The sequence below is a fragment of the Pelmatolapia mariae genome, linkage group LG3_W (genome assembly GCF_036321145.2).
Source record: "Pelmatolapia mariae isolate MD_Pm_ZW linkage group LG3_W, Pm_UMD_F_2, whole genome shotgun sequence".
Taxonomy (NCBI): domain Eukaryota; kingdom Metazoa; phylum Chordata; class Actinopteri; order Cichliformes; family Cichlidae; genus Pelmatolapia; species Pelmatolapia mariae.
Window position 1 is genome coordinate 49,971,727 of NC_086229.1, and position 13,701 is coordinate 49,985,427.

The 13,701-nt window shown below is 43.8% G+C and overlaps 1 protein-coding gene across 2 annotated transcripts in view; it reads left to right on the top strand.

Moving 5' to 3' along the window:
• Window positions 1-13,369, top strand: part of LOC134624573 (protein NLRC3-like) — a 29,695-nt gene extending 16,326 nt beyond the window's left edge. For both annotated transcript variants that reach the window (XM_063469574.1, XM_063469573.1), the window contains exons 7-9: window positions 9,451-9,651; window positions 12,018-12,191; window positions 12,877-13,369. In XM_063469574.1, coding sequence (XP_063325644.1) covers window positions 9,451-9,651; window positions 12,018-12,191; window positions 12,877-12,886 — 385 coding nt within the window. In that variant the 3' untranslated portion in view covers window positions 12,887-13,369. The remainder of the gene's footprint in view (window positions 1-9,450; window positions 9,652-12,017; window positions 12,192-12,876) is intronic.
• Window positions 13,370-13,701: the final 332 nt, after the last annotated feature.

Consider the following 13,701-nt stretch of genomic DNA (forward strand, 5'->3'; position numbering starts at 1 on the left):
GTATATGAGCGACTTTGGTCTTTGCGATGCATGGTGCTCCCTTCACCCCAACAGTAAGGAATATACTTGTTTCTCACATGTTCATCACTCCTACTCTCGTCTGGATTATTTTTTTTGTGAGCAGCTCACTGCTGAGTGACATTTCAGACACTGAGATTCACCCCATAGCTGTCAGCCATCATGCTTCTGTATCTTTAACACTAATACACAAGAATAATACTACGCCAAGTAAAAACTGGAGATTTAATACATCCCTGCTTAAAGATGAAGACTTTATTAAATATTTAAAAAACAAGAATGGACTCTATACTTAGACTATAATGGCACTCCCGGAACATCAGATTCTGTTCTATGGGAAGCAGGGAAAGCTGTGATCAGAATCAGAATCAGAATACTTTATTGATCCCTAGGGGAAATTATTTTTTTGTTACAGTGCTCCATAATAAACAGACATTAACAAGACAGACAATACACTAACTAAGAATAGTACAATATATACAGGCATATATATACATAAGTTGTTTATTAATAAATAGCTAAAAAAGAAAAAGAAAGAAGAAGAAAAAAGAAACATGTGTGTGTTAAGTGGATAAGTTATAGAGGGAGATGGCCACAGGCAGGAATGATTTCCTGTGTCGTTCAGTGGTGCTTTTCGGTACTCTCAGTCTCTCACTGAACGCGCTCCTGTGACTGGCCAGCATGTCATGGAGTGGGTGGGAGGTGTTATCCAACATTGTCTTTATTTTGGACAACATCCGCCTCTCCGACACCACCTTGAGGGAGTCCAGCTCCATCCCCACAACACTAGCCTTACGCAGGGCCGTGCAGAGACGTTTAAATGGGCGGGTGCTCAAAGTTAAAAAAGGGGCAGATAGCACAGGCTGAATAACAACAACTCACATTCATGGCGAATCTAATATGGAATTGCATCATACTATATGACTGACATCAGGTGGGGACAATGCAAAGCAAATGTAGCCTTTGTTTTACCTGATGGCGTACAATGTTGCTGTTGAGGGATTACTGCTGTTCCTGCTGCTGATAGTGCTGGAGGGCAGGGCTGTGTTGTTTTGAGACTGTAGACATTAAAAAGTCCATAGGTAGCTGATTAAACAAGTGCTTTGAGATAAAAATAAAATGTAAAAAGATTGGTGACAGCGCTTGGAACCATAAGGCAACAGATTTAAAAAACTGGGAAATAAACTGAAACCAGGATATTAATAGTACAAAAGACAGGGGTCATGGTAGGGTGAGAATTTATTAAAAAAAATCTATACAGACAGTGTGTGTGTGTCCTGTTGACCTTTTAAACATCAAAGAGCACAAAACATCACAGCATCAACTTTACATGGGAGGGATTAGATTCTAGAACTGCAAAATCTTCTTTCTTTCTTTCTTTCTTTCAAATATTAAAATACAGTAAAAAAAAATAAACCAATAGGAGTATAAACCAAACATTTTATTAATCAGAAAACAAAAACAACACAGGGTATGTTTTGGAAAGAGCAGGAAGGAATAAGATGCTCTTCATGTCCTGTCCCTAATTATAACAGTAACTTTCTGTTTGCCATGTCCCGAAAAATGTCAATGACATCACTGTGGTTGACTGGAACATCCTTCTCAACTGCCAATAAAAGAAGGTCTGACAACCTCTCCTCTGAGCAAAGGGTGCGAAGTTTGTTTTTAACTAGTTTTAGTTTTGAGAAAGAACGCTCCACAGTTGCTGTGGACACTGGGAGTGTTCCATATGTCTTCAGCAGCTCAGTCATGTTGGGGAAGATCAGATGTGCATTGTTTTCTTTGACCACTGAAAGAATGGATGCCACACTAACTGGTGGGGGGCATGTGTATGAAGCATGAAAGACCTTAAGTTCTGTCTGTAATTTGTATTCCTCCTCAATGTCATAGAACTGGCAGAGTTTCTTCACAGCTTGGAGTGCCTTTGTTGAGATTATTTTCCAGTTCTCTGGGACTGTCAGGGTATGTAAGGCATTCAAGATTTCCCATGTGGAATTATCTCCTCCTTTAAAGCGTCTCAGAAGCTCCTGTGTCATTGTGTCAACAAAAACATAGAACACTTTAACACGGTAGTATTCTTGGGGAGTTGTGAAAGCATGGTCATCAGCAGTAGCTGTTGTGGCAGCAAACTTAAACTTTGCTGGCACTTTCCTCCTCCGAGCTTGTCCCGGGACCTCAGATGGGGGGGTCCAGACCCACTGATGCAGCCTTCTCTCTAGCCTGTTCATAAATTTTTTCAAACTCTTCCTCTGTTCTGGTGTGGTCCAGGCTCTGCAAAACACCATCAACAATCTTGTATGCTGCAGCCAGGTCAATGTCTTTCTTCTGCAATGCATCAGATGCAGTAGCAGTCACTTGGAAGATGGGACAGGTGATCTCCAGACACAGGATGAATTCAAAATTGGTGCTTTTCAGAAGGATCATTGCATCACCTGCTGAAGAGTCTGGAGTATCTTGCTGTAGTATTTCCTCCAGAAACTGCATGACAGCTGGAAGGATCTTCCTCATTGTCTTGAGGGCAGCTTCTCTGCAGGCCCACCTAGTGTCTGACAGCTTCTGCAGCTCCAGTGGGCGCTGCTCAGGGTACAACTTCTCCTGCATTTTGATAAATGCAGAGTGTCGTTTAGATGAATTGGCCACAAAAGTGTAAAGCTTTTCGATTAGGTTGAAAAAGCTGACAAAACACATGTTTGACTTTGCGCTCTCTACTAAAACCAGATTAAGGCAATGTGCCTGACAGTGGACATATAAGGCCTTTGGATTTTTTTTTTTTTGTATTCTTGACTGAAGTCCCTTAAAGCGTCCGCTCATGTTTGCAGCCCCATCATAACCTTGACCCCGGATGTTGTCAATCTTCAGATTATTTTCTTTCAGTAGAGCTATTACTAGCTTTTCAAGAGCATCTCCATTTGTTGACTCCACATTACACACCTGAAGGAAGCGCTCCTTGATTTCCATGTTGTGCACATATCTGAAAACAAAGGAAACCTGCTCTGTGTGCGACACATCTGTGGTTTCATCCATCATGATAGAAAAGGTTTCACATTCTTGAATTTCTGCTTGGATGACACGTCTTACTGATGTGGCCAAAGCTTCAATTATGTCTCAATGGCGACCATTGGTCAATGGTAGTCATGTGACTGATGCAAGCCAGATTATTTAGCAAAATTGAGATTAATAGTTACATTTTATTGTTGAGGGGCAAAGACAGGGCTCCATACGCACATAAACATTAAAAAAAAAAAAACCCTTCAAGAAACTTGAGGGCACTTGAGGCATCCTGGAGGAAAGGGGCAGGTGCTCAAGCACCCCCCCCCCCCCCCCCCCCCCCCCCCCCACATATAAGCTTAAAAACACTACAAAAGACCAAGGATAAAGGAGGATTAGATCTACCTAACTTTCAGCACTACTTCTTAGCCAACAGGCTTCAATTTATCTCAGGATGGCTAAAACATACCTTCTTAGATGAACCTTGGCTAGATGTAGAACAAGCACTTTGCAATAATCTAGAGATTTCAGATCTACCATTTATCAGCTCAAACACCCATCGACATGAATGCTTCAAAAGCGTCAACATCAGCTCTTCTCTGACAGCATGGTGGGAGTTTCTAAAAGTCTTCATTAATCCCATGCAAACGTACACCTATCTGGAACAGCCCTGGCATATTACAAAACAATAATATGATAAACTTTCCAGATTGGAGTTATAAAGGAATCAAATACTTAGAACATATATTAGAAAGAACAGAATTTATTCTATTTGACAGACTAGTTACACAATATGGGATCAACAAGAAAATATTTTTAGAATAACAAATTAAATCCATAGTAAACAAGTAATTTAAACCCGGTCAAGTTGAACTACAAACACGATCAAGTGTGGTACAATTTCTTACTCTTTAAACCCCAAAATTACTTTCCAAAATATACAGAATGCTTTCTAAAACAGATGAATCAATATCAATTCCTATTGCCAAATGGGAAGCGGATTTATCAGTTAACTTAGATCAAAGCTTCTGGTCTCAGATATGCTTAAAAGCCTTTAATTTAATTAGAAATCCCAGTCTTCAATTGAGTCAATACAAAATACTACATGGAGCACACTATACAGGTCATCGGATGTTCAAGATGGGCTTTACGTCTACCAACAACTGCCCACACTGTCAAACCAATACACCGGTCAATTATATCCACGCTCTTTGGTTCTGTCCACCAGTTCAGAAGTTTTGGCGCGAGATATGTGAAGACTTATCAAAGTGTCTGAAATTTAACATTCCAACTTCCCCTTTAGTATGTTTGTTGGGCAGCTTAGATAATGTCACTACAGAAAAGAATATAGCCCATATGGTTTTCACTGCCCTATGCATAGCCAAGAAAACAGTCCTCAGGATCTAGAAAAATAAAAATAATCTTAATTCTATCCAATATAGAAATTATCTAATAGATTACATTAGTGTTGATACAGCCTCTTCCACCACATCAGATCAATTGCTCAATCACCTAGTCGGGGTGGGGGGGTCATAGTTTGGTCCCACCTTAGCTGTTGTGATTGGTGTGGGGGTAGGGACAGGCTTGGGGCGTCAGGGGATTCCCCAGGAGCGTCTTCCTTGGAGGGCTCAACCTGGGGTTGCGGTCATGGCCTGTTAAGGGCTCTGTTGGCTCTTAGGTGATGGTTTCCTCGTGGCTAGGTGCAGCAGGGCTAGGGAAGGGTCTGTGCTGATCGACGTGGGTTACTGGGGGGGGCGATCGTGGCTCAAGAGTTGGGAGTTTGCCTTGTAATCGGAAGGTTGCCGGTTCGAGCTCCGGCTCGGACAGTCTCAGTCATTGTGTCCTTGGGCAAGACACTTCACCCGTTGCCTACTGGTGGTTGTCAGAGGGCCCGGTGGCGCCAGTGTCCGGCAGCCTCGCCTCTGTCAGTGCACCCCAGGGTGGCTGTGGCTACAACGTAGCTTGCCATCACCAATGTGTGTGTGAATGGGTGAATGACTGGATATGTAAAGCGCTTTGGGGTCCTTCGGGACTAGTAAAGGCGCTATATAAATACAGGCCATTTACAATTTAATGACCTGGTAGCCTGGCTACCAGGTGGGTGGGTCCGAGGCGGGCGTGGGGTTCTGGGGGTGCTCCGTCTCCGGGCTGGGGCCCTGGCTGGGCCATGGGAGTTTTGGCCTTGGTTGGTGTGTCGCCAGGGTTGTGGGTGGGTGGGTATGGGGGCTCAGCTCCGGCACAGGGTGCCGCCAGTGCATCGAGCCACCTGGGGGCTCTTCAACTGGTGGGGGAGGCTGTTACATCTTGCAGGAGGTCTCCTCTCTCCAGGAACTCACTCTGTAGGTGGGGGAGATATAGGAGAGGTGGAGGAAGAACTCAACCTGGGTGTCTATTGTCTTGTGTAGTCTGGAAGATGAGTGGATGACTGGGTGGGTGCAGCTTTCTCTGTGGTGGGGTCAGGTGGGCTGTCTCGGGCTCTGTGGGGCCTGGGCGGCGCTGCTGAACTGGGCCCCGGTCCAGATGGGCCTGGGCCCCCTTTCCCTGGTAGGTTGCAGAGTATGGGGGTGCCTACTGGGGTCAGCGGGGGAGCTGGCCTCAGGGAGGGGCCTCTTGCACTTGTTGCTGCGCAGTCGGGGTGGTCTGCTTCTCTCCACCCCAGGGAAAAGGGTAACACTACCTGGGTCTGGGTGCAGTTTCCCCCTCCAGGGGCAAGGGTACGTAGACCTGGGGTATAGAGTATGCTTGGGGAGTGTGACTGTGTGTACAGTGATAGACACTGCTTTCTTATGTCTGTCTCCATGTTGGGTGAGTGCTGAGTAATTGCATATGAGAGCATGAGGGCGAGAATGGATGTTTGTATCTGTGTGTGCCACTTCCCCTGCCAGTGGCAGACGCACTCAGACATTGGTGGTTCTTTGTTTTCGGGGATGGGCGTCCAGGTACGCACCAGCTCATTCCTGGTGGCTGCTTGTCGGGGCCTGGAGCCTGGGGCTCGCTCGGGCCCCTTCGGGGGTTAGGGTGCCCTTGGTCTCTCGGCCTGGGGCTCGGTCACTCTGGCACAGCAGGCTGCCGGCGGAGCTCACGGGCACATCACTGCAACCCCCCTGGCTTCTGCTCCGCGGCTGCTGAGTGACCCCTCATCCGAGGCTCTCCTCAGCTCTTTTAAGGATAGTGGCACGGCTGCCCCTCTGTTGGTCTTCCTTAGTCTCTTGTGTTCTTAGGGCCTCTGGATGTCTGGAGTCTTGATCTCCTCCACACTTGCTTCCCCCTGGTGGATGGGGCTGCTGCCCCGCACACCCTCTAGCAGATCATTACATGAAGGAACCTTTTAAAAACAAGCGCGCTCATGCTCACAGGTGTACACACGGGTGCTCACACACACAAACTACACCCTTTCTGGCTCCTACCTCAAAGCACACTGTGAGCTGTCGATCTTACGTGCTGGACAATAATATTTAATATTTAGTATTTACTGTTATATTCACATAGATCATCGCGATGATGTTTTTTTATTATATTGCTCTCTTTTTTTTGCTTGTTTTTTCTTGTTTTCTTTCTCAACAGGTGATCCAGGTGATTGATACATGTATTTTTTTGGTCTGTTTGTTTTGTTGGTTTTTGTTTTTTGCCCTTTATCACCATTTGTCTTCCCTGCTGTTTTTCTTTCCCTCTTTCCCTCTTTCCCTCTTTCTTTTTCCCTTTTCGTTTCCCCAGTCAAGTCTGTCCCGTATTTAGCAAGTGAAAATAAAATAAAATAAACAATAAAAGTTAAAAAAAAAACAATTGTTATACCTGGTAAAGCAGCAATGCTGATCATTTTATTAAAGATTAAAGAACTTAGACAGTTTTTAACTCTCAGTGTGCCGCAGTGTTCGTTTGACTTTGGGACCTGAAGCGGATGGAGTTTTGTACCCAGATTGCTCTGCGAGGCTCCTGACTATGGTAGCCATAATGCACTGACAATCCATCAAGCGGTGCGGCTTTGTAGCTTACCAAAGTCGTACTAAACCATTTTTTGACAGATTTTTGAGCGCCATGTACCACATAAAATTGGTTCGAGGTGAGTAAGCACAACCAGAATTCATACATAAGGTACACTGGATTATAAGGTGCACTGCATCATTCCATTTTTGCATTGATCCCCACCTGCATTAATGTATATCTACCTCCTTAGCACTTTTAATTTTAATTTTTATGTTTATTTAAGCGTTGTCTGACAGTATGTTTTGCACTAAGTATCGCAACAATTTCCTGATGTTGTAAACCTGGTCAACATTTGGCAATAAAACCCTTTCTGATTCTGATTCTGATTCTCATTCTGTTGATTTTTGAGAAAATTGAAGGCTTTTACGAGCACCTGATAGTCCAACAAATATGGTAATAACAACGACCCACTTGCATGTTCTACAAAAAAATGTGCTTTGGTGGGTATCTGACAGACAAACATCAAACCAGTTCCACATCACTGAAGTTGCAGCTTTTTTATAAAAGCAATTCTGGTTCAGCCGTTTCACTCAACGATCCGCTTTCCCCCTTCTCATTCTCCATTGCCGCCATGCTCTTTCGGCCATGAGCGTATGAAAACAAAGGCACTGCGAATGCGCATTTTACCCATATTCTATTGCGATATTTTATTTCCTTATCGTTGCCTAACATTATACCGGTATTACTGTGAACGGTATAATATGGCCCAGCCCTACTTGACAAAACAGTTTTTCAGCCTCCACAGGTTCAGGTTGTGCTCCATCAGTCAGTGAAGATGAACTCTGTACCAATGAGGCTGTAGAGTGTGTGAGAGATGTGAATGAGGCCGTTGAAGATCTGATGATAGCAGATAAAAACAAGCTGCAGAGACTTTGAGCTTGTGTGGAAACAGAGAGATAGAAAAGAAAGACATGAATGTCAAAGCTAATAAAGGTGAAGTTAGGAGCTGTGATGATGTTCGTGGTATCAGAAGCTGATATGGCTGCTACAGAGACAACCCACACAGCTGCTGTGGTGGGGTGTGTGTTAAAGCAGAGGAACACAGAGCAGCCTAACACAGGACCAAACATGACAACAAAGCAGGACTCAGGCTCTGTGAGAGGATTTCAAACAGAAGCTGGAGAAGAGAAAGGACTCTGTTGGACTGACTACAGAAAGAAGGCAGCTGAGACCAGTCCAAGTGTTTCCATGGAGCCCAGTCATTTATACACTAACGTACAGAAGTGAACGGGAAAATGAATCCATAATTTCAAATGTAGAAATAGTTCTCAGTTCATTTACAGGGTTTAATACAGTTCATGAGGAAATGAGAAATGTTCAAAACAGCAGCTAATGAGAAATCATCTTCACAAAGTTGGATCCAATTCCAATAGTTTGTGATGCACTTTCACTGCCTAACCCCACAGAGACTATCAGTCTGGACTTTTCTTTATTTTTATTGGCAGTGAGATTTCAGAGCAATCAGAGACTGTGGGTCTGTGTATGAAGTAGAATTCATGTGACAGACGCCAGTTTATGCTTCATCATTAACCAGGGTACCTCTGTCATTATTATTCTCATACTGTGTGACTGGATTAATCCGACATGGACCAACAACACTGGTCTCTATGTGCAGCTGGCTGTGAGACGAGCGCTCAGGGACCGTCTACAAAGTGCAACACTGAAAGAACATCGTCCATAAATATTGAGTAATAACTTGACTCTCATACAGCGTGACTAAGATGCCTTTAAACATCAGGGTTATCCTGCTGATCAAAGTCCAACACTGAGTTTGTAAAACATGTTTGTGAATAATTTGGTTTATGTTGAAAATGATTCAATAACTTCCTGCTAATACACAACATTTCATCCTATTTCCTCATAACCCTCTTTTGTCTGAACATTTGATCCCATTTAAATTTCCAATAAAGAATCCACAGAGTTTGGTGAAAATAATGACAGTAGATGTTTGTGTGAAAGTGCTGGAAGCAAATTTGTGTGTGATGTTCTTTCAGTGTTGCAATTTGTAGGCGGTCCCTGAGCACTGGTCTCACAGCCAGCTGCACATACAGACCAGTGTTGTTAGTCCAGATCAGGAGATGACTTGTTGGCATGAAAATGAGCTTGTAGTTTGTCTGCTTTAATAATGTGACTGGAAAAAGGTGTTGGACTTCAAATATGTCCATTTCTTTCCAGCTTCAACTTCAAAAGTGAAGCCATGTGGTTCCTTGAATGAAAAACAACTTTTTCAAGTCTTTTTCATGTTTTTATGATAAATGTACGACTTTAATGTGAAACATTCAGAGTTTTTTCTCTTGTTGTGTTTGTTTGAAGCTGCTTCCTGTTGGCTTCAGCTGTTTGGAGTTTCCATTTTCTAAACTTCTACATTCTGAACCTTCTTCAGCTCTGAACAGATTATGAATCACTGAATGATTTCAAGCACTTTGTCTAATAAACTTACATCTTTCATTCTTTACACAGATTGGTGAACTGTGGTTTGACAAAGATCAGCTGTGATTATCTGGCAGCAGCGCTGAAGTCCAACCCCTTGTGTTTGAGAGAGCTGAACCTGAGTAATGACTTCTTGTTCTTAACCAAGAACAACAACAAGCTGCAGGATTCAGGAGTGAAGCATCTGTGTGGTTTCCTGGAGAGTCCAGGATGTAAACTTGAAACTCTGTTGTAAGTCTGCATGTTTTAGTTGTGCTGAGATGAATATGATGTGAAAGTTGTGCTGACACTAAACTGCAGACATCAGGCTGATATTATACTGATCCACACTGAGGATCTTCATGGTAAAGTCTGTTTTCTTCTTCTCTGGTTTAGTCCATTGACTGCAGCAGAACAATGTTCACACATGTTCAAACCTTCAAAGAAGAAGAAAAATCCTCCACTGGACAATTCTCTGTGAAACTCTCCAACTCTTCATTCCACCTTAAAGTCTGTGTGACACTGAAATCCAAAGCAAAATGTGTGTTTGCTTTACAGACAGCAGTCCAACACAAACATACACACATCATCCAAAACACAGTCCAACATCCAAATCTCCTCCACTGCCAGCATGAATGATGGGAAAGAGAAGGAGGAACACTCTGACATTCAGGGTTAGAATGAGTTTCATGAAGCAGACTGTGAAGATCAAAGCTGCATTAGAAGCTTACATGAATGAATGAGTGGACAGAAGTGGACAGAGATCATCTGAAGCACTTCAAAGGCTTTAAATCAGCACATTTCTCTTTATTCTTTATAAACTCTGTTAGTTTCTCTCAGTTTTCTTTGGAATGAAGCTAACAGCAGGCTAATAAGATGCTGACCAATAGGTTTCTATTAAAGGTTGTCATTTGTATCTGAAAAAGTGCTTTGGCTCAGCAGGGATCAGCTTACAGGTAGAATACAGCTGCTGGATGGGATTAGCATGTCATAGCTATCTACCAAACTGCTAACTGGGGGATTTCAGGCCATCTATGGATCATTTTTGCTGTTTATTCAGCTGAGGCTCACAGGGCTGCAGCCTGTGCCCTAGCTGTCATAGGGCAAGAGGCGTGGTCCACCTGCACAGGTGAGCAGTCCATCACAGGGCCAACAGAGAGAGAGAGAAGCACTCTCTCACATCCACACCTACAGCCAATTTAGAAGCACCAATGAACCTAAGCAGCATTTCATTGGACTGTGGGAGAACATCCAACCTCCACAGAAAGGCCAACAAGCTTCAACCTACAACCTTCTTGCTTTAAGGCACTAGTGCGAACCACTTTTCCCAATTTCAGCCCAAATCCTGCATCTTCCTGTTTCTGACTCCAGGCCAGCTCCACTAACACTTTCTCATCAGACACTGCCACCTAGTGGAGGAAGTCTTAGTTCCATTTGAAGCTTCAGATTACACTTAGTTCCTTTACAAAGAGGTGGAGGTGGTGGGGCCACAGCACCATCATCACTGAGTGCCATAGGACACTTAACCTTTGTTTCCATATGCTGGGAACTTCCTGTTGTTCCAAGGAGGACTGGAAAATGTGTGAAAATCTCCCAGTCAGTTCCTCACAGCCCACTTCAATCATTTCCCTCCCACAGCATCAGGACCAGGGCTTTTTCTCTCTTTGGTCCCATTAAGAGATTTCCACACAAACACCTCATCAGTGGGACTCTCAGAGCTACCAGCTCTTTGCTACAATCACAAAGCTCTTCACTGAAGTCAATGATATCAAAGCTGGAATCCAATGAGTCCAAGTCTTCTGCTGATTCAGCATCACATTCATCTTTGCTCCTTGTTCTGCATCCCCGCCATGGACTTCATTCCTTTCCAAGCCAGCCTTGAGTGTCCTTTATTCAGCTCATCCTCTGCTTTACTTTTACACCTGATTTTAGCTGCTTTATCTCTCTTTCAACAAGTTTCTGTGCCTCAATCTTTTTCTTCTCTCCCTCATAACAAGACAGCTTCTTCTGCCTGAGAACATGTTGGAGTGATTTACTAATCCAGGGCTGCTTATTGGGGGAAATACTTCCTGTTTTCAAAGTAATCCCCATTTTTCCCAGTAAGAAATGTAAGTAGAAATCGATGATCTAAGTGAGAACATGAGCCTTTGAAAAGTCCCAGTGGGTGCAGTCAAAGCAGTCCCTCAGTCCCAGTATAGAGTCTTTGGTCCAGACTGGAACAACTGTGTGCCCAGTTTGAGCTCTCATCAGTCTTGTGACCTGAGAGACCCAGAGGGGCCATCACATCACATTTAGAAGCTCCCCTAATGGAGCCACAACACATGTCCAATACTTAGTCTGTGTTGTTGAACAAACTGGAAGAAATGATTCAAGGACTTAGTCACAGAACAGAGATTCAAATCTCCAAAATCCAACTGGCTGCATCAGGACATATAGTCTGAAACTCTGCACAGTTTCCTGTTTGAAGCTGCTTCCTGTTGGCTTCAGCTGTTTGGAGTTTCCATTTTCTAAACTTCTACATTCTGAACCTTCTTCAGCTCTGAACAGATGATGAAACACTGAATGATTTCAAGCTCACACTTTGTCTAATAAACTTACATCTTTCATTCTTTATACAGATTGATCGACTGTGGTTTGTCAAAGATCAGCTGTGATTATCTGGCAGCAGCACTGAAGTCCAACTCCTCCCATCTGAGAGAGCTGGACCTGAAATACAACAACCTGAAGGATCCAGATGTGAAGCAGCTGTCTGGTCTTAAGGAGAGTCCAGTGTACAGACTGGAGTCTCTGAGGTCAGTAGAGTGATGGAGTGAGTGGGTGGTGCTGTCAGCAGTGTTGTACTAAACACAGTCAGCATGAAACAAAGATCCAGTGTTTCCTGTAAAGCTGCAGCTTCTCAGTGAAGCTGTGAGAGGAGAATGGTGACAGGCTTCAGGATTGGACACAAACATTTCCTGTTTCTGCCTTTTTGTCACCTTTATGGTCACCATAGTAATGGCCGACACGCTCTGATCAAACACTGTCAGCAGCCAATCAGCTCTCTGAACAAAGCAGCACTCAGACCAATGACTGCATTCATTTCCAAGTTTAAAGCAGTGAAGAACACAGTCTGTAGGTGAGGAAGAATTTAGTGAGAGCAGATGTTTGGATGGAATTGCTCCAGTTAACAGCTGGAACCGTCCATCTGGATTGTTGGGCTTGTTGTTGGGGTTCCTACAGAGCTCAGAGTGGACACACCAAGGTTCTTCTAATGAATGAAAGTCCAAACTCAAACTAGGAGGGAAAAACATTTTCATCAACTTCAATAAAAATCCAAAGATTAGAAAAAGTGAAGCAACAATGAGTCCTAGTACAGTCCCAGCACTGAAGTCCCTGCTGCTCTTTATACTGGATGTGCTGCATCACTGACTGACAGCTGATGAAGAGTCTCTGGAAACACTCGTTTATCTCCTCTGCTCTTCCTTCTTCTCTCTGCAGGTGGAGCTGATGATGGTAAACAGGACGGTGTGTGTGCTGAGAGAGGAGGAGCTGTGTCCTGATGATCCAGAGAGGTTGAAGCAGCAGCAGCTTGTGTGTAGAGACACTCTGACTGGGCCATGTTACTGGGAGGTGGAGAGGAGAGCTTCATCCAGCAGTGACTGACAGAGGAATGAAGTGCAGATGACTGTCAGTGCTGCAGAGTGAACTGCTCTGAGAACAGCTCCACTGTCAGACACAATGTAGAGTCCAGCATCATCCCTGTGTGTCCCTCTGGATCTGACAGAGGATCTCAGTGTATCTGGACGGCTCTGCTGCTGCTCTGTCCTTCTACAGTCTCTGCACAGTCTCTGTCTGACTCTGGCTTCAGACCCTCCTGGATCAAACTCACCTGGAAAGACTTTCAAACACCTTTGAATAATAAACATCATGTTTTCATAAAATCATAATCATGTTTTCATGTATGTGAGCAGTTTGAGCTTCAGTGGATAAATCAGTGCTTAATGTTTAATGTGGACACTAATGATCAATAAATGTGCTGATTTGAATCAAAGGAATGACTCGGACTGAATCTGTTCCTGCTTTTCTCTCATGTGACCTCCAGACCTCCAGCTTCTGCCCTCTGCCTCACATTAGTCACCCAGCACAGTAACTTCCCCATTAAAGCTCACTTTTCCCGCTTTTAAAGGAGCCTCAGACACACCTTGAAACACGGATCAAAGAAGTGAGACGAGACGAAAAACAGCTGGGAGAAAAGACAACACGAGCTTCTCATCTGTGACTGAAACCTTTGACTCATTTTGAATCTTTGCTGTTAAACTGGGC